Source organism: Lucilia sericata, unplaced genomic scaffold (genome assembly GCF_015586225.1).
Source record: "Lucilia sericata isolate MDLA Ls3-8-SP2 unplaced genomic scaffold, ASM1558622v1 Contig000690F_arrow, whole genome shotgun sequence".
NCBI lineage: Eukaryota > Metazoa > Arthropoda > Insecta > Diptera > Calliphoridae > Lucilia > Lucilia sericata.
In genome coordinates, this window is record NW_023994693.1 from 107,561 (window position 1) to 126,320 (window position 18,760).

Consider the following 18,760-nt stretch of genomic DNA (forward strand, 5'->3'; position numbering starts at 1 on the left):
TTAACAAAACAATCTGGCAGTTCGCTTAAATGCCAACGCGTTACCAACTACCCAAACAATAAATATAACAACTCTGTGTTTTTATAGGGCAGCCAAAGAAAATGCAACCATGTGTTACCTAATGCTTACAATTGGCAATTCGAAACAATCGTGTTCGTGTACTTTCGGATTTTTGTGAAAAAATTTCGTTTTCACGTCTCGCTTAAGAAAAACTTAAATTTTTTACATTTAACTTAATGTAAAATAACTAAGATCTATTGTAAAATGTAAATGCAAGCGTCAGTTATCGAAAAAACATAAAAATCTAAAGAAAAACAAGTGTTTAATTAAGAAAAATTGCAAGTGAATAATTCAAGGAAAACATTTTTTTCTTCTCCCAACAAACGATGCCGCAGTAGTTATGTAGATATTTGTATGTGTGTGCGTGTGTGTTTCAGAGAGCTTGTGTATATATGTTTGTGCATAAATGTGTGTTTATTAAGCGGAGAAAAACACAGAAGAAGAAATGAGAGAAACAACAAGCAAATAATAATGAAGAACGTAATAATCAAGCAGCATTATTAAACAGAAGAAGAACAACAAACACAAGCAAATAATATAAAAAAATTAACAAGAAAAAAGTGAAAAATAAAGAAAACTAAGATTTTTCTTTTATAATAAAATAAAAAACAATATTTCATTAATATAACAAACAGTTAAAAAAACTTTTACTTAAAAACCAACAAAAAAGTCTTTAAGAAAAACCGGTCATTTAACAAAACAACAAACTAAACATTAATTAAAAACAACAAAAATTTAAGAAGAAATTTTGTATAGTGGTCAACTGTAATAAAAAAATGTAAGTTTTTTCTAATTTAAAACATGATTTTCTATATAAAAACACACCGTAACAAACAGAAAAAAACACGTAGTCGTAAGAAAAAAAAAATGCGCGCGACCACTTTAGCCACATTGACGCAGGCTAAAATGGAGCGCGTTGCTTTGGTTTTCATGTTCAACCTCCTCTTGTTTTTATACAAGTTTTTTTCATGTATTTTTTATTATTTTCTCTGTTTTTAAGTGATCCACATTGACGCTTACTTGTTTTTTTGCTTTCTTAGTTATTTTTTCTATATATTTTTTTGGGGTTTTTGCTGCCGCTGCTGCTTCCGCGTATTAGTGTTTATTTTTATGTGTGTTTATACGCTATATACAAACTGATGGTTATAGGAGGGTATTATGAGTTTATGCTGTAGCTTGTAACACCTGGAAGCATCACATAATCGTTTTCAAACTGTGGGCGGTGAAACTGACATTCGCTGTCAATAGAGGCTCATCCAAAGATTGTTAAATCAGCGTAAGCTGTATCAAGCCAACATATTTCGCCCCAGAAAGAACTATCGTCCACATTCAAACTATTACAACAATAGCAATAATAGAGGATTGAAAACCATTACGCACTTAAATCATGTAGAAACCCAACCATTTGATGTCCTAGCCTCCATTTAAAAACCTCCATGGTAGCGTAACACATGGTCTGTCATAGCCGTTTATACTTTCTGGTTTTCTCTTGATATTTTTCAAAAAGTGTGTTGTTTTGTTCTGTATATGGAGACTTGTGTATTTGTTTGTTTTTGCAAATGTATGTTTAGGTTGCTTCTGCTGCTCCATCTCCTGCTTCTAATGCCGCGCGCCACTTCACAATCGTACAATTGTTGTGTGTTGTATGTGATGTGGTTTTTTTCTACCTAAAAACTTACTTTGAGGCCAAATGATTTATTATTGTCAATTTCTGTGTTGCTGCTGGTTCTTGTTAAACTCTGTTCCCGTTTTATTTATTTGAATCTGTTTTTTTGGTTAGACAACTTTAGCTAAAAAAAATCTATATATTCCCGTATTGATAAATATTAGTATTATATAGAATTTACCCCGTTTTTTTTCCTTGATTTTTAAATAAAAGTAATTAATAATTGTTTTAGCTCTTCCAGCTTGCTGAAGAGTATGTACATACATATGTTTGTGCTATTGACTTGTGCCAATTTAAACCACATATCGGCTGTGGTGGTAGTATTATTGTTTGTGGTGTTTTTCCATTTAATTGTGTGACTGTAACTAGCGACGACTGACCGACCTTTTTTTTGTGTGTTGAGGTGTTTTGAATGTTGCCAGATAAGAATGAGATTGTTGGGTTAGAGATTTAGATTGCCGCTCTTTTTTTTTCTGTTGAAATATTGTTGACAATTTATTCTTTTAAAAGGAATTTGCTAAATCATGTTAAAAATAATTGTGTGATCTCATTAGTAATGTAGATATGATAACTACCTATTTCCAAAGCAAATTTTATATGCAATCCACATTACTATTCCAGGATTGTTATGAGCTGTCATATATTCTATGAGATATAATAGTGACTAAGGGCCATAAACTTGGTATTTTGAACAGTATTTTAGTTCCCTGTAAGTTGAAATCACGTATAGAACTCATTCCTACTTGCTAAGTTGTGTAAACATTCCCTTCAGGCCTACTATATAGATAATCATGATTTCAGTAGACAAATCTGGCTAACCGTGTTATGAGTCCCAGAGCAATGTGTTTATAAATATGTTAGAAATAGTTTCGTCTGTCTGAGCTCTGTTATGGTCCATGATCGTTTAAAAACTTTCCATAAAAATCCATGGAGGATTCCAAAAATTGGTTAAGATTCGTCAGGATTCTTTAATGGCCAGATTATTGGCATGTGTTTGTCCTATTTATTCCAAGAATACATACCTGTTCTAAATTATGTCTAAAAAGTTTAAGATGGGGTATTTTGACGATATGAAAGTTTATTCCAAGTTCTAAATTAGATCTAAAACAGTGGAAGTAGGGATATTTTAACGATATGAAAGTTTATGCCAACCACTCTTCCCATTCCTTGTGTAAATCCTACATATTCAACCACAAAGTATGAAAAAACATAAAAAGAAATATCAGAACTGGAGATCAAATCGTAGTTTCCTAATATATAAGATAATTTTTAATATGTACTTTAAATATAAGCATGGCAGTCCACCAACTTTAATGCCATCTATTCCTGGTATGCCCCTTCCAAATTAACACATGGATACTAGATCAAGTTCATGATCGATAATGTTTAAGATAAGGAAAAAAATCTAAACTAATTTAGTATATTAATAGAATAACAATTTGAAATTCTAACAAAATAATAAGTTATCTAGTGATTTCAAAGTAAGATAAGGAAAATAATGAAGATCAAAAACCATACCCCAATAGTAAATAATCAAAAAGCTTTAAGAAAAACTATAGAAAAATAAACGAAAACAATGGCAAGCAAAGGTCTCAAGCAGAGCACTGTTTGGCAATAATTTATGGCGCGAAAAGAAATTGATAAAGTCTTTTTTTTAGTTTTTCTAAATATACAAACCAAATGTTTAAATGCTATTAAATAAGTTGCTTAAAAAGGTGTAAAACTATTAAAATTAATTAATAGTTTGATTTTTTTTTAAACTTAAACCGGATGTTTTTCAAAACTAATAATAAACTTTGACAAAGAAACGAGTTCTAAATATAAAAGAAAGCTTTTTTTAGTGTATTGTCTATTTAAAAATGGATTGTTTGATTGATTAGTATAAATAAGTTCTTATAAATGGCCGTAAAATAAATGAAATTTTAGTTAACTAAGATTAGGTTAAGCTTCTCGTTGGGGTCACCCTATAGAAACTTTTTGGTTCTATTCACCGTTTCATGATTCTAAGAAACCTTACGGAGGGCTTATTTCGAGCTTAGCTCTTTGGTTGGTGACTACTCCTGAGTACCCTGGTACTCATGTGATGCAAAGTTTACCTCCGTGAAAGTGTTCTATTTAGGCTTTTTTATAATCCAATGCGGTCTTAGATCTAAACATATCACCTGATGTCAAGAAAACTAGTGTTGTGATTAGGTTTCTGTTTCTGGGTCTTTCATATGGAACAGTTTTGTCCCCTTGTTTGTTTGCTAAAATTTTGTTACAAAGTTTACGACTCATTTATATTGTTGGTATAGTTGTATTACTGTTTAAGACTTTTTAAATGTTATGTTTTTAAAATTTTTATAATTGTTGTTATATTTCCTATATTTACTATTGTAATTTACTACCAACAATGATAAGTTACTAATTACACGAACACTTTAAGCATTTAAATTAAACTATTTAATTAATTCTACATAAATTATCCCGTTTGCCATAATATGATTCCTTTTTAAACTTTAAGTTTTATTAAATACGTGGGAAATTAATAAAAACTGTTAAACAAAACAACAATTTTCGTTAAAATTCTTGACATATTTTAAATACAAACTCTATACGTATTGGCAAAATGTGTAGTTTTTTGTTGTTGTTTGTATTTTTAAACAATCTTTTAAAGAAACTCAAACAATCAGAGTCAGTCCTTCATTATAACCATAGCATGTGTGTAACATAAGAGAAAACTTAAAACAAATAAACAAAAAAATACAGTTTAAAACAACATTGATTTTTTTTTTCTTTAGTTAATAGTTTTCTGTTTCTGTGTCACTAAGGATGCCGGCATTTTTTTGCTGTGCTGTCCTGCACATTCCATTTTTTTTACAATGTTGTTCTTCTTGCAGAGGCTTTATTTTAATTGTGTGTGAATGCTTATACAATAAAAATTGTATAGGAATAAACGTCGTCGTTCTATATACCAACAAAAAACGAACCACACGAATCATAGTAACACCATTACCATCATCACCAATATACCCGCCACAAGCTACAATACAACACCATCATCATCATCACCACCACACTATAACTGAGAGTTACATATATCAGTTTATGGATTTCATAGCTTTTTTTTTTAAAGGAAAAAATCAAAAGAGTATTGTGCGAATCTGTGGTGAATGAGAGCAGCTTTGTTCAGACATCCATCCACATCCATCTAACCATTCATTCACATGACTATGAACAGCAGAGAGATGTCAAAAAAAAAGGGTTAAACGTTTTATTATTTTATCTCATTGTAATCTTGTGTGTTATACAATTTAATTTAAACTTGATTGGCAAAGTTTTTAAAGAGAAATTCATTAGGTTAAACAAATGATGGATGTATGATTGCGTTGAATATTACTTGGTTTTTGGCTGAGTTGTGTTCAACGTGGGCAAATACATATGTACATATGTTTGGTTAATAAAGTTTTTTCATAAAAGTATTTTCTTTAAATATTTAGTTAATTTTATTTTAACAAGAATAATAGGAAAAACATTACATATAATAATTTATAAAGAAAATAGACATATAAAAGAGAAGTTTGTTGTTTATTTGCCTCGTTAAATATGAATTTAGATGAACATTTGTAACGAAATTATGAACTAGTTCCTGTAATCTGTATAAGACTGGAATTTGGCGTTAATGAACGCATACTATGTTTGATTATACGAAATAAAATTGGAATTAATGGTCGAAATTTTTTCATCAATAAGATTAGGGTGTAATGATTTTGTCATTTCATTTGTAATACATCGAAATATTGCTCGTAGACCAATTTCGGGACCTTACTACATTCCATTTCTATTTATGTTTAAAACACTAAAAGATCCGTATAAATGTTTCTCATAGACTGTTAATCAATCTAGTTTAAAAGGGATGTGTACTCTAAGGGAATGGTTCCCAAATAAGGATACCCTAAGAGATATATTCGCATAAAGATATGCGAAAAATAAACAATATTTAGCTTTTAAAAAAGTTATTAAAAACATTAGACATTAAAATGTTTATTGAGGCTTTCGAGATGAAATATATTCCTCAAGGGATCCGTAAAGCAGTAGCTTAAGTAGTTAACACGTTGATCACTAAACATGATTTGAAAAACGAGCTCTTGGTTTGAATCACAATCGTTGCCAATCAATAACATCAATTTATGATAAATGATTAGTCTCTATTAAAAACTAATTTGATCTTTATAAAAGAAAGAACAAACAACTTTGGGAAGCACTTATTTAAGGTACACAAGGGGCCCATTGATAAACTAGAAGATTGTTAAAGAGTGAAGTATTGAATTACCATTCAAGTAGATGAAAGTAAAAGTCGGTCCCTTTTGAGAACTTAACATTTTTAATCATCTGATCAAATCAAGAAGTTGGTTATGGTATAACCTAGCTTATAATGAAAACATTTTTTCAGCAATTTCTGTCACATATTTATGACCTTGATTTGTATCCCCTTTTGACATTATCCCATATATTACGGTGTCCTAGTACACAATTTACTTGTGTTTATTATCACTAATGCTTTGTAACCTCTTTTGTAGCCGGTCACTAAACTAATACTGTATAATTTGACATATTAAAGACCTAAGTGCTGAATTCATTAACATTTTAAAGTCATAAAGTTTAGACCTCCCAACGATATCCTAAGTGCTGAATACATTAACATTTTAAAGTCATAAAGTTTAGACCTCCCAACGATATTCTAGAACTCTTAGATCTCTGTCTAAAAAGCATTACATTCTCTCGGAAGTTTGTCAGACTTGTTCTTGTATAGTACAGCTATCAAATACACTCCTGTAACTGTATCTGAATTCCCATTAGATCCATTAGTAAAAATATACAAACAGTTGTCTTTTTTCGTCTTTACTGGGCGTATAATTTCTAAGTCTATGTGCTCCCTTTTAGCGCCAAATGGAGAAGAGAATACTTATTGAATCAAAATTATTTTTAGTATATTTTTTACGGGGAAGTGGATTTGGTATAAAACCTAAATGACATCTTTATTAAGTATCATTCTGTATCTACTTCTATCTCATAATAGATTTCCCTGATTAGAAATATTGGTCGTAGACCCACACAATTCTGTATGTATGTATATAATGGGGCATTAATAGATTCTAAGACGATCTAGTTATGTTCATATGTCTGCCTCTTGATAGTGTTGTCTGGTTCTAAAGATTAGATCACCCTACAACTTTCAACATCTCAAAGATCTCAGTCTGAAAGGTACTACATTTGTTCGGAAGTATGTAGAACCTGTTCTTGCTGTCTACCAAATACAAGTGTTGTCTGGTTCTAAAGATTAGACCTGAAAGATACTACATTTGTTTGGAAGTCTGCAGGACTTGTTCTTGTATTGCCAAATACATTTCAACTCTGTATCAAAATCCACATTGGGTCCATTAGTTAAAACACTCAAACAATTGTTCAAATTCAATTTACATGTCTCTACTGCAAAATTCTATTGGTGTTATAAATTCTAGGTTCTCCTGATAAAAACTAAAGAATTAATGTGTTTGCAAGGTTATTTCTCCATAAAGCTTTCAGTTTTACACAAAATTTATAAATTTATTCACTCCCATTAAGAAACCCTGTTACACATAGAATTTGGTATATTTGGCAAAAGTATTTCTTTTCAAGAAAACACTATGACGTTGGAGGAAGTGTCTAATATAATAGTGAGCCTCTTATTACAATAGAAAAAAAAATAATAAAACAACAAATCACAGAATATAAGAAAATAAAAAAAAACAACAATAACAAAATATCATAAACAAAAGTTCGTTGAACGTGCACTACACTACTCAAAAATTTTATATAGCAGAGGAGGCATGGTAAGGCGGCAAAAAACCAAACACACACACACACATACATACTGTAAAACATACAGGCAAGCATTTAGTACAGAATATACATTGTATCCAAAAGTATTTCTTTTATTTTGCAAAAGAGTGTAAATGAGTGAAGAAGAGTGAAGTGTTGGAATTATATTTTTGAACACAACACACGAAATACTACAATACTTACTATATAAGTGTAATCTTTCTATATGAAGTTTGGCAATAAAGCTAAGCAGGCAATTCTTTCGAAAAAAGTCCCAAACACACTCTTTCAAAATGTATATCTTAAATGGTTGCTGTTGTTGTCATCAACAACAGCACTAGGCATTGATTTAGTTGTTGTAGTCTATAGTTATTGTTGATTTTTATTGGCACTAATCGTTGTTAAAATAAATCGTTTTTAATTTACATGTTTGTACGTCATCATTTGCAAAATTACTTCATTTCACACCCAGTGAAATGAGAAATAAAATGAAATTTGTGTTTATTTTCCAAATATTGCAGTGTAACTGAGAGTGTTTAGGTTTTTAGAAGAGAGACAGAGAAATTAGAGAGTAAAATTGCAAATACAAATATTAACTAAAATTAGATTATAAATATTTGTACCTTGTGTACAGGTAAGTTATGTTTTTGTCTATATCGTTTCCATATAAATACAGGTAACATTATTTCGTGTGTGTGTGTGTTTTTTTTTTGATATTGTGGTTATTTGAACTATTTTTCCACATTTCTTCGTATTTCGTCTCTCTAACGCTTCTTCTAATGTCCAAGAATTTAAGTTTGTATGTATTAGATGGATAGATGTCTATATTACTTTTGCTGAGTATTGCCAGATGCTTGGGAATAGTTGTCTTTAGGTGTGAATATAACTGCTGCTATAACTTATTAAATTTTGTTCTGTTGAAAATATGAAATTGGAAATTTTATGATTTAAAGAGGAAAACATAATCCGTTAGGGTACTAATCTCGTTAACAGTTCGCAGGGTTTCTAGTTTATTTAATCCGTGGAAAATTTATTTAATTTATTTAATCCGTGGAAAATTTAATCTGCTTTATAGTTTATAGTCTATATAGTGTAGTATATAGTCTAGTCTATAGTCCAGTCTATAGTCTAGTCTATAGTCTAGTCTATAGTCTAGTCTATAGTCTAGTCTATAGTCTAGTCTATAGTCTAGTCTATAGTCTAGTCTATAGTCTAGTCTATAGTCTAGTCTATAGTCTAGTCTATAGTCTAGTCTATAGTCTAGTCTATAGTCTAGTCTATAGTCTAGTCTATAGTCTAGTCTATAGTCTAGTCTATAGTCTAGTCTATAGTCTAGTCTATAGTCTAGTCTATAGTCTAGTCTATAGTCTAGTCTATAGTCTAGTCTATAGTCTAGTCTATAGTCTAGTCTATAGTCTAGTCTATAGTCTAGTCTATAGTCTAGTCTATAGTCTAGTCTATAGTCTAGTCTATAGTCTAGTCTATAGTCTAGTCTATAGTCTAGTCTATAGTCTAGTCTATAGTCTAGTCTATAGTCTAGTCTATAGTCTAGTCTATAGTCTAGTCTATAGTCTAGTCTAAGTCTAGTCTCTAGTCTAGTCTATAGTCTAGTCTATAGTCTAGTTCTATAGTCCTAGTCTAGTCTAGTCTAGTCTATAGCCTAGTCTATAGTCTAGTCTATAGTCTAGTCTATAGTCTAGTCTATAGTCTAGTCTATAGTCTAGTCTATAGTCTAGTCTATAGTCTAGTCTATAGTCTAGTCTATAGTCTAGTCTATAGTCTAGTCTATAGTCTAGTTTATAGTCTAGTCTATAGTCTAGTCTATAGTCTAGTCTATAGTCTAGTCTATAGTCTAGTCTATAGTCTAGTCTATAGTCTATAGTCTAGTCTAGTCTAGTCTATAGTCTAGTCTATAGTCTAGTCTATAGTCTAGTCTATAGTCTAGTCTATAGTCTAGTCTATAGTCTAGTCTATAGTCTAGTCTATAGTCTAGTCTATAGTCTAGTCTATAGTCTAGTCTATAGTCTAGTTAGTCTATAGTCTAGTTAGTCTATAGTCTAGTTAGTCTATAGTCTAGTTAGTCTATAGTCTAGTTAGTCTATAGTCTAGTCTATAGTCTAGTCTATAGTCTAGTCTATAGTCTAGTCTATAGTCTAGTCTATAGTCTAGTCTATAGTCTAGTCTATAGTCTAGTCTATAGTCTAGTCTATAGTCTAGTCTATAGTCTAGTCTATAGTCTAGTCTATAGTCTAGTCTATAGTCTAGTCTATAGTCTAGTCTATAGTCTAGTCTATAGTCTAGTCTATAGTCTAGTCTATAGTCTAGTCTATAGTCTAGTCTATAGTCTAGTCTATAGTCTAGTCTATAGTCTAGTCTATAGTCTAGTCTATAGTCTAGTCTATAGTCTAGTCTATAGTCTAGTCTATAGTCTAGTCTATAGTCTAGTCTATAGTCTAGTCTATAGTCTAGTCTATAGTCTAGTCTATAGTCTAGTCTATAGTCTAGTCTATAGTCTAGTCTATAGTCTAGTCTATAGTCTAGTCTATAGTCTAGTCTATAGTCTAGTCTATAGTCTAGTCTATAGTCTAGTCTATAGTCTAGTCTATAGTCTAGTCTATAGTCTAGTCTAGTCTAGTCTATAGTCTAGTCTATAGTCTAGTCTATAGTCTAGTATATAGTCTAGTCTTCCATTGTCGTCTTAAATATTCAGGTTGTTAAATGAAGTATAAATGTATAATTTTCCCTCAATCCTGAATAATTTGAACAATTTTGTTTTACTAACAAGTTCAACATACGGCAACATTATGTTACCAACCAACATTATTATCATTTGTATTAATATCGGGCACAGAAGGAAAACATATCAATTTGAACTAGTTTTTCACAAAAATGTTTTTTTTTATGTATTAAAATATATTCATTGTGTTACTTGAACACTCATACAAACGAAAGTATACGGAGCACATTGTTTTTATTATTGTTTTTTTTTGTTTACTGTAAACCTTGGCCTATAACTTGCAACCTGGCTCATGCCACCATCACACACAGAGAAAAATGGAAGTAGTGAATCATAATAAAAAAACGACGTAACAAAACATGATGTTAACTTAACGATGTGTTTAATAACAGCACAATATGTATAAAAATACATACATTCAGCAATAAAAATAAATCTAAATAATTATTTTACTTGTTTTCTTATTTCCAGTGCTTTTCATAACGAACACAAATTAAATTGAATGACAAAATGAGTTACAATCAAAAACCACCTGGTTCGAGTGGCAGTGGCATGGGCGGAGGACCGCCCAATGGTCCCAACAATATGCCACAGGTAGCAAAAACATTTGCTGCTGGCATACAGCAACAAATGCAGAATTTAGTACATGGTCAAAATGCCATACCACAGTCAGCACAGGCCGACATAAATGCTTTTCTGCAGCAGCAAAGAATACAGAGTATGTTGAAGCAACAGCAGCAATTCTTACAGTTTCAACATCAAATGCAGCAGCAACAACAGCATCAGCAACAACAACATCAACACCACAATATGGGCGGAGGTGTAGGTCCTAGCCCAGTAGGTGGTGTAGCCGGTGTGGGAGGTGTTGCCGGTCCGGGTAGTAGTGGGCCTGGTGGCAGTGGTGAACCTTTATCTTTAACACGTACAGCGGGAGCAGCGGAGCTGTTGAATAAAACCTATCAACAGCAGGCCAATGGTAATCCAGCTGCCAATCCCGCTTTTAATCAGCTACAACAAACATTACAGGCCTTACCCACAAACTTTGTACAGCTGTTCCAATACCAGATGCAGGCCAAGCAAATGCAACAGCAGCAGCAACAACAACAGCACGGTGGCGGTCAGGGTCAACATGGCCATGGTCAACAGCAACCGGTACAGGGTGTACCGCCTCCGCCACCTACCACAACTGCAATGTCTCACCAACAGCAGCAGCAACAACAACAGCAGAAGCATCAGAATCAACATCAGCAACAACAGCAGCAGAATGCTCTATCACGTTACCTTACAGCTGCGGCAGCTCAGGCGGCAGCGGTGAGTGGCAATAAAATGAGTTCTGCTACTCCTCCACCACCACCGCCTTTGACCAACCAAATGAAGCCACCAAATCTGCCACCGAATACCCAAATAACACCAGTAACTGCAGCTAATGTTGCCGGTGGCAATTTATCGGCCGGTCCTCATCCCAAAATGTCTACCGGCAATACAAATACCAGCTCTGGCTCTAAACATCAAGGCCCACCACCATCCATATCATTAACGCCATCGAAACCGACAACAACAGGACCAAGTGTTGCACACCAGCAAAATAAATTCACACCACCCACAAATACTGGTGGCGGTGCGGGAGCTAAAGGACCACACTTGGCACATTCGGCGGGACATTCACAAAATTTACCAAAATCAACACATGGCGCTACACATACAGCAACTAGCAATACTACTAGTCCCGCCAAGACTGGTGCTGCAAACACTGCGGATGTTACTGTGGCTGCTTTGAAATCACCACAATCTACACCGGTACAATTGACAAAACAAATGCCTTCAACGGCCACTACAGCTGCGATGGGCAATAAAACAACTAACACAACAGGAGCTACTACAACCATGGTTTCACCACTTAAATCTACAATACCAACAACAACAGCATTACCAGCAGCAACAACAGCACAAACACCTAGTGCTACTAATACATTTACCACTACTCCAACAGTTGGACCCATTAACACCTCCACTACCACCTCGGCTACCATTACACCGGCAACTAATGCTGTTGCAACAAAACCAACAGGTGCTGCTAAACCAGCTTTGGATGAATTGTCTCCCCCAAAAGTACCACTTAAAACTGTAAATGCTGAAAAAGAACCTGTCAAAACAGCTTCAAATGACAGCAATAAACCAACAACAGAGTCAAGTTTAGCTTCTGCTATTGACAGCAATAAAAAGGAGACAGACAAGCCGAAAGATATGAAATTAGATGCGGCAACAGCACCAACACCACTAACAGTTAACAAACCGGCTGCACCAGCCTTGGAGTTAAAGGAATCTATGGAGAAGAACGTCAATGATTTAAAATCAATTACTGCTACCAATACTACTTCAAATCCGGTAACAACGGTTGCACCATTACCACTCGCATCAAAAGTGACAGAAGAAAAACCAGAAGCTATTGTCAAAGCAAATAAAACGGATAATCAAGAGATCAGTGAAAGCGAAAAGAAATTAGCGGATGCTAAGAAAGCAACAGAAAAGGTAATAAGAAGAAGGTGGTTTAAATTATTTGAAAGCGATTAAAATACATTTTTGAAAAGCGGGTTTAAAAAGTATATTTTTTTAGAAAAGTAAATTTTTTAAAAAGAACCTTTTTCAGAAAAGTACTTTTTTAGAATACATTTTTAAAAAGTACCTTTTTTAAAAAATTTATTATTTTTAACAGTTTTTCTATAAAACATTTTAACACTTCTTAAAACTTCTTATTTTAGGAGAAAACTTCAACTGTTGATGAAAAGTCTAGCACTCCCGCTACACCAACTGCAGCAGCAGCCATTCCCAAACAAACGGAAGCACCTAAAACTGATGACAAAAAAGTAACAGATGATTCTAATCAAATCAAGAATTCCCCAGAAGACAAAAAAACGGAAAGTAAAGAAAAAGTTGTAGATAAAGAAAAAGATAAAACAATTAAAACTACCAAATCACCAACTAAAGTAGAAGATGGAGAAAAAAGCGTCCCCTTAAAAGATGTACAAAAAACTGAAAAAGAAACGGACAAGTCAAACACTGCCGTAGAAACAAAAACACCCACAACAACAACACAAACGCTCGCTGTCAAATCTACAGGAAAAGAGGAGAACAATGTTAAAACTTCGTTAGAAGTAAACAGTAAAAAAGATAAAGTGGAAAGTGTGCCAGCTAAAAATCAGGAAAAACAACAGGTTGCAACTGTCGAGGAAAAGGAACCAACAAAAACATCCAAGGAAAGTACACCAGAAGATAATATTAAAGAAACTGCTCCCAAGGAGAAAGAGGAAACTGCAAAATCGATTAAATCGACTGAAAAGGCTGAAACTACAACTACTGCAAAAACAACAACAACAGCAGTAGCAAACAGCAAATCAAATGCTGAAGATAGTGTTAAGGATACTAATGAAACAACACAAAAAGAAAAAGAAACAGCAGCTTCGACACCTGTCAAAAAATTTGGTCGTCTAGGTAAAGGAGCTAAAAGTAAAGCCGCTGCTACAGCCGCTGCTACAGCCGCTACTCCTGTAGTAGAAACTAAAACCCCAGAAACACAAGAAGAAAAACCAGCAGCTACAACTACTCGTGTCAAACGAAAACTTAAAACAGCCGACATTTTAATTGCATCAAATTCCACACCCTCAACACCTAACGATGATGATTCGGATCGTAAATCAAAACGTCATCGTCTTAAGACAATACTCTACCAAAGTCCTCTTCCGGAATTGGCCTACATAACCAAGCTGTCCGCCAGTGAGGCTTCCAATTCGCCCAAACCCATGTCGAATGAGGATCGTTTAATTGTATTCTATAAAAATGAATACATGGCCGTACGCAATGCTGAGGGTACATTCTATTTGTGCCAAACAATGCAAAATGTTTATCGCACCTCACCGCGCATAAGCATTCGTTGGCTGTCGGAGGATACTAAAGACAGCAATGTTTTTATACCGGATTTCTATGATCACACCGATATTGAGTGTGTGCTAACAACGGTTGAACTGAAGCGTATCGATAAGGGACACTTACGTTTGCCCAAAGCCGAAAGAAATCGCATTGAAAGCATACTAAAGAAGGCTATAGATGTGGAGAAAGGTTTGGTACCAAGACCAGAATTAACCGAGGAAAATCCTGATGGTCGTAAGTATTTTTGTAAAACTCACTTAAGCATTTACTATTAATTATTTTTTTTTCAGTTGATATATCCCTCTTCAAAGATGAATCTCAAATTGAAAAGAAATCCTCTTTAGCAGAGGGTAGCGAAAGTCAAACACCTTCAACGGCAGCTAGTAGAAAATCTAGAAGAACTACCACCGCTGCTGCCTCATCAGCCCGTAAATCAAACACCACAGCTGCTACGCCCTCAACGTCCGCAGCCAATAAACGTAAACGTGCGGCTAGTTCAGCGACCTCGTCCAGTTCACGTAAATCGTCGGCTAAAAAACGAAAAACTTTACTTAAACGCAAGAAGAAGTTGGGCAATAGCGATGATGACGAAGATGACGAATCCTCAGATGATGCTGAATCGGATGTTGAGTATAAGCCTACGCAAAAGAAATCATCTCTAAATGCGACAAGTGCATCGAAAACAACGCCACGTGCACAAAGGTCACCTTTAGCTAAGGCAAGAGCTGCATCGCCAATAACACCAACCACATCTAGATCATCTAAAATTGTACCTCAAAAAGTAAGTTGGAATTAGGGATTTAGAGAGGATTTTATACGATCCATATTTATTTTGGGACGATGATCATTTATTACTTATGGAGTTGTCTTATCAACTATTTGAGTTCCCTCTAAGATGTGAAAAACTTTTTCTATAAAATGAAGAGGTTTTTTTGTAACTTTTTAAGTTCCCAGTAGGAAATTAACAGCTTTGTATAAAAAGTGAAGATTTTAAAAGCTTTTTTGTAGAAAGCGTTTTTTTAAAAGCTTTTCTTTCTATTACATTACTTAATAAAGCTTTTATGAAAAGTAGCTTTTGTGAGAAAGTTTTTGTACAAGAACATGTTCAATAAAAAGCTTTTCTATGAGAAGGTATTCTATAAAATGATTTTCTATAGCAAGTTCTGTAATAGTTTTTAATGAAAAAGCTTTTCTGTAAAAATGTTCGAAATGTTGTCGAAAGCCTTGAAAAAACCTTTTAATAAAAAAACTTTAAAATTGGTTATTAGTAGAAAAAGCTTAGAAAAGCTTTTTAGGAATTTAGTAGAAAAGTGTTTTTGTATGCAAGATATAGTTTTTATACAAAAGCTTAGAAATATTTTTTCCCATATAGAGAAGCATTTTTCTTTAAAAGTTTAGAAAAGCTTTTTATTTCAAAAAGCTTGAATGGCTTTTTTAAAAAGAAATCTTAAGCTTTTCTTAAAATCTTAGAAAAGCTCATATGTAGAGAAGCATTTTTCTTTAAAAGCTTAGAAAAGCCTTTTAGCTTGAAAGGCTTTTTTTGTAAAAAGAAAGCTTTTTTTCAAATCTTTTTTGTAAACAAACTTAAATGCAAACCTTTTTGTGAAAAGGCTACAAGAGCTTTTTTGTACGAAAGCTTTTATGTTGTTTTAAGAGTTTATAAAAGCTTCCTATATCAACATGCTTGAAAAAGCTTTTTTTTAAAAAGCTTTTTTATAGAAAACATTGAAATACAGCTTTTTAATAAAAAACTTTCGTTTAAAATTGCCTTCTTATAAAAAGCTTTTACCAAAAACATTTTCCTTAAAAAGCTATAGAAATCTGTTCTACAAAAAAGCTTTTATTAATAAAATAACAAAAAAAGCTTTAATGTATAACATTTCTAAAAAAGCTTTTAATAAAAATATTGAAACAAGCTTTTTTATAAAAAAATACAATAAAGCTTTTTTAAATTAGATTTTTAAATAAAAAATACATATAAAAAAGCTTTTCAATAAATACCATTCATATAAAAAGCTTTTTAATAAAAAAAACTTTTACTAAAAAATAATTTCTTTAAAAAGCTTTTCCACAAAAAAATTGTTCTATAGAAATGTGTTTTACAAAAAATTGTTGATATTAAAAAGCTTTTCAATATAACTATTTTATGTAAAAAATCATCTCTTTAAAAAGCTTTTATTTCAAAAAAAAAAAAAATAGAAAAAATTCTATGGAAAAGGTTTTTGTATAGAAAAGAAATTCCTTGATAAAGCTTTTTTGAGAAAAAGCTTAACAAAATTTATTTTAAAATTGATTTATTTATTTTAGGAAACACCTACACCTACACCGTCTACATCAAAAGCTTCTCGAGGCGAAAGAGCTGCAAAAAGGAAATCACTAACCGATGCCGGCTCATCCGAAGAAGCAACAACGCCAGTCAAAAAACCAGCGACAACCTCAAATAACAAAAGTAAAGGTACATTAAAAAAGACCAAACATTAACAAAAAAGCGTTTAATTAAAATGTTTGTAGCATCTGGTAAAGATACGAACGAGGCTACTCCTGTAAAAAAATCGTCCCTCATTGATAATAGTAGTACTAGTGGTAGTAGTAGTAGTGGTGGTAGTTAAACTTCAGACATCACACAACAACATCAACACGTTAAATAAAGCGAAACTGCTCTCCTCACATCATTCTCAAAATCCTCGGCCTCTGCTAAAAACTGTTTTCGACGATGATGATGATTATGATGAAGATGATGAAGGTGCTCTACCGAAGTCGCAAATAGATTTACACAAAATAAGGTATTCACATCATCATGAAATTTGTAACCTGTACGAGTGTAATGATGTTTAAAACAAAAAGGTAAACATTTTTTTTATTATCTTCTAGTTTTTAAGTTTCAACATAATTCTTAATTTTTTCCCCTTTTTTACAAAGTCGTTTCAATAGTTTCTTTTCTGGTACATATAACTTTATATAAATTGAAATTTATATTTGTTTTTCTTTTATTTTTTATAACAACCCAAAACCTTTTCAATTAAAGTGTTAAGTAAATATTTTTCAATAATATATGAAACCACAGGCTACTCTTAAGAACTAACAATGCTTAAAAAGAAATATCTTCTTTTTTTTATTTTCTATTTTTTTTCGTTTGTTTTAAATATTTTTATATATATGTTTTTTATAATGATAACTGATTAAAAGATAATGTGTAATATTTCTCATAATATTTAAGTTAAGTTGAACAAAAATAAGTGGTCGTCCCCCCCTCTTCCTCCCCCTTGAAATTATAGATACGTATATGAAGCGTATGTGTTTATTATATAAATATGTTTCTTTTATAACGTTTAACTTTTTTTATTATTAATTGGCATATTTTTACCAATTTATTATACATATATAGATACACATATACATACATATTGAATGTATTAATTATTAATTTTCTAGTTATAAGTTGAAACAAACATTTTTCTTTGTCTTTTGTTGTGCATTTAATGTACGATGGATTGATCATATTCGTTTTGTAAAACAACCTTTAAATGTCTAATTGAGAATATAGATTTTGATTTTCTTTAATTGTATTTTGATTGTCTGATTAACTTTAGTTTTAAATCCAAATCAGCTTTTACTGTTAATAAAAAAAATAATGTGCAAAATAATTTTGTTTTCAAGTTGTTGTCGTGAAATAGAAAGACATTTTATCCAGTTGTTTTTAGAAATGTTTAAGAGGTTTTAAATTGTCCGTAAAAAAAAGCTTTTTGGAAAATTTTCTTTAGAATTTTTTACTAAAAAGCTTTTTTACTGAAAAGCTTTTTTACTGAAAAGCTTTTTAGTACAAAAGATAAGAAAAGCTTTTTAGTAAAAAGTCTTGGAAAGGCTTCTTAGTAAAAATGCTTGAAAAAGCTTTTTAGTAGAAAAGCTGGGAAAAGCTTTTAGTAAAAAAAGCTGGGAAAAGCTTTTTAGTAAAAAAAGCTGGGAAAAGCTTTTTAGTAAAAAAGCTGGGAAAAGCTTTTTAGTCGAAAAGCTGGGTAAAGCTTTTTAGTGAAAAAAGTTGGGAAAAGCTTTTAGTAAAAAAGCTGGGGAAAAGCTTTTTAGTAAAAAAGCTGGGAAAGGTTTTTTGGTAAAAAAGCTGGGAAAGGTTTTTTGGTAAAAAAGCTTGGAAAACATACTTGGAAAAGCTTTTTAGTAAATATACTATGAAAAGCTTTTTAGTAAAAACACTTTTTAAAAGCATTTGGAAAAGTTTTTTTGTCGAAAACCTTGGAAAAAACTTTTTAGTAAAAAAGAAAAGCCTTTTAGTAAAAAAGAAAAGCCTTTTAGTAAAAAAGCTTTTTAGTAAAAAAGCTGGGAAAAGCTTTTTAATAAAGAAGCTGGAAAAAGCTTTTTAGTAGAAAAGCTGGGTAAAGCTTTTTAGTAAAAACAGCTGGGAAAAGCTTTTAATAAAAAAGCTAGGAAAAGTTTTTTGGTAAGAAAGCTTGAAAAAAATACTAGGAAAAGCTTTTTAGTAAATATACTATGAGAAAAGCTTTTTAGTAAAAACATTTTTT

At 32.1% G+C, this 18,760-nt stretch overlaps 1 protein-coding gene across 2 annotated transcripts; it reads left to right on the top strand.

Annotated features, from left to right (window-relative positions):
* The first annotated feature begins 139 nt into the window (after window positions 1-139).
* On the top strand, window positions 140-18,155 carry LOC119607363 (mucin-17-like). 2 transcript variants are annotated; one of them, XM_037961233.1, is made up of 6 exons: window positions 140-838; window positions 10,776-12,833; window positions 13,064-14,462; window positions 14,519-15,009; window positions 16,536-16,677; window positions 16,740-18,155. In XM_037961233.1, exons 2-6 carry the CDS (start codon window positions 10,815-10,817, stop codon window positions 16,835-16,837), a joined length of 4,149 nt encoding a protein of 1,382 aa, XP_037817161.1. In that variant the 5' UTR covers window positions 140-838; window positions 10,776-10,814; the 3' UTR covers window positions 16,838-18,155. The 2 variants fall into 2 exon arrangements, with proteins under 2 accessions (XP_037817161.1, XP_037817160.1); XM_037961232.1 differs by having other exon boundaries at window positions 16,536-16,683; window positions 16,740-18,154.
* Window positions 18,156-18,760: the final 605 nt, after the last annotated feature.

Bases quoted from the DNA above. Each gene is read 5' to 3' on its own strand.
- LOC119607363 (XM_037961232.1), top strand. From the start codon at position 10,815: ATGAGTTACAATCAAAAACCACCTGGTTCGAGTGGCAGTGGCATGGGC. The intron at 12,834-13,063 runs GTAATAAGAAGA...TTCTTATTTTAG, and splicing joins CTAAGAAAGCAACAGAAAAG to GAGAAAACTTCAACTGTTGA. The intron at 15,010-16,535 runs GTAAGTTGGAAT...TATTTATTTTAG, and splicing joins CTAAAATTGTACCTCAAAAA to GAAACACCTACACCTACACC.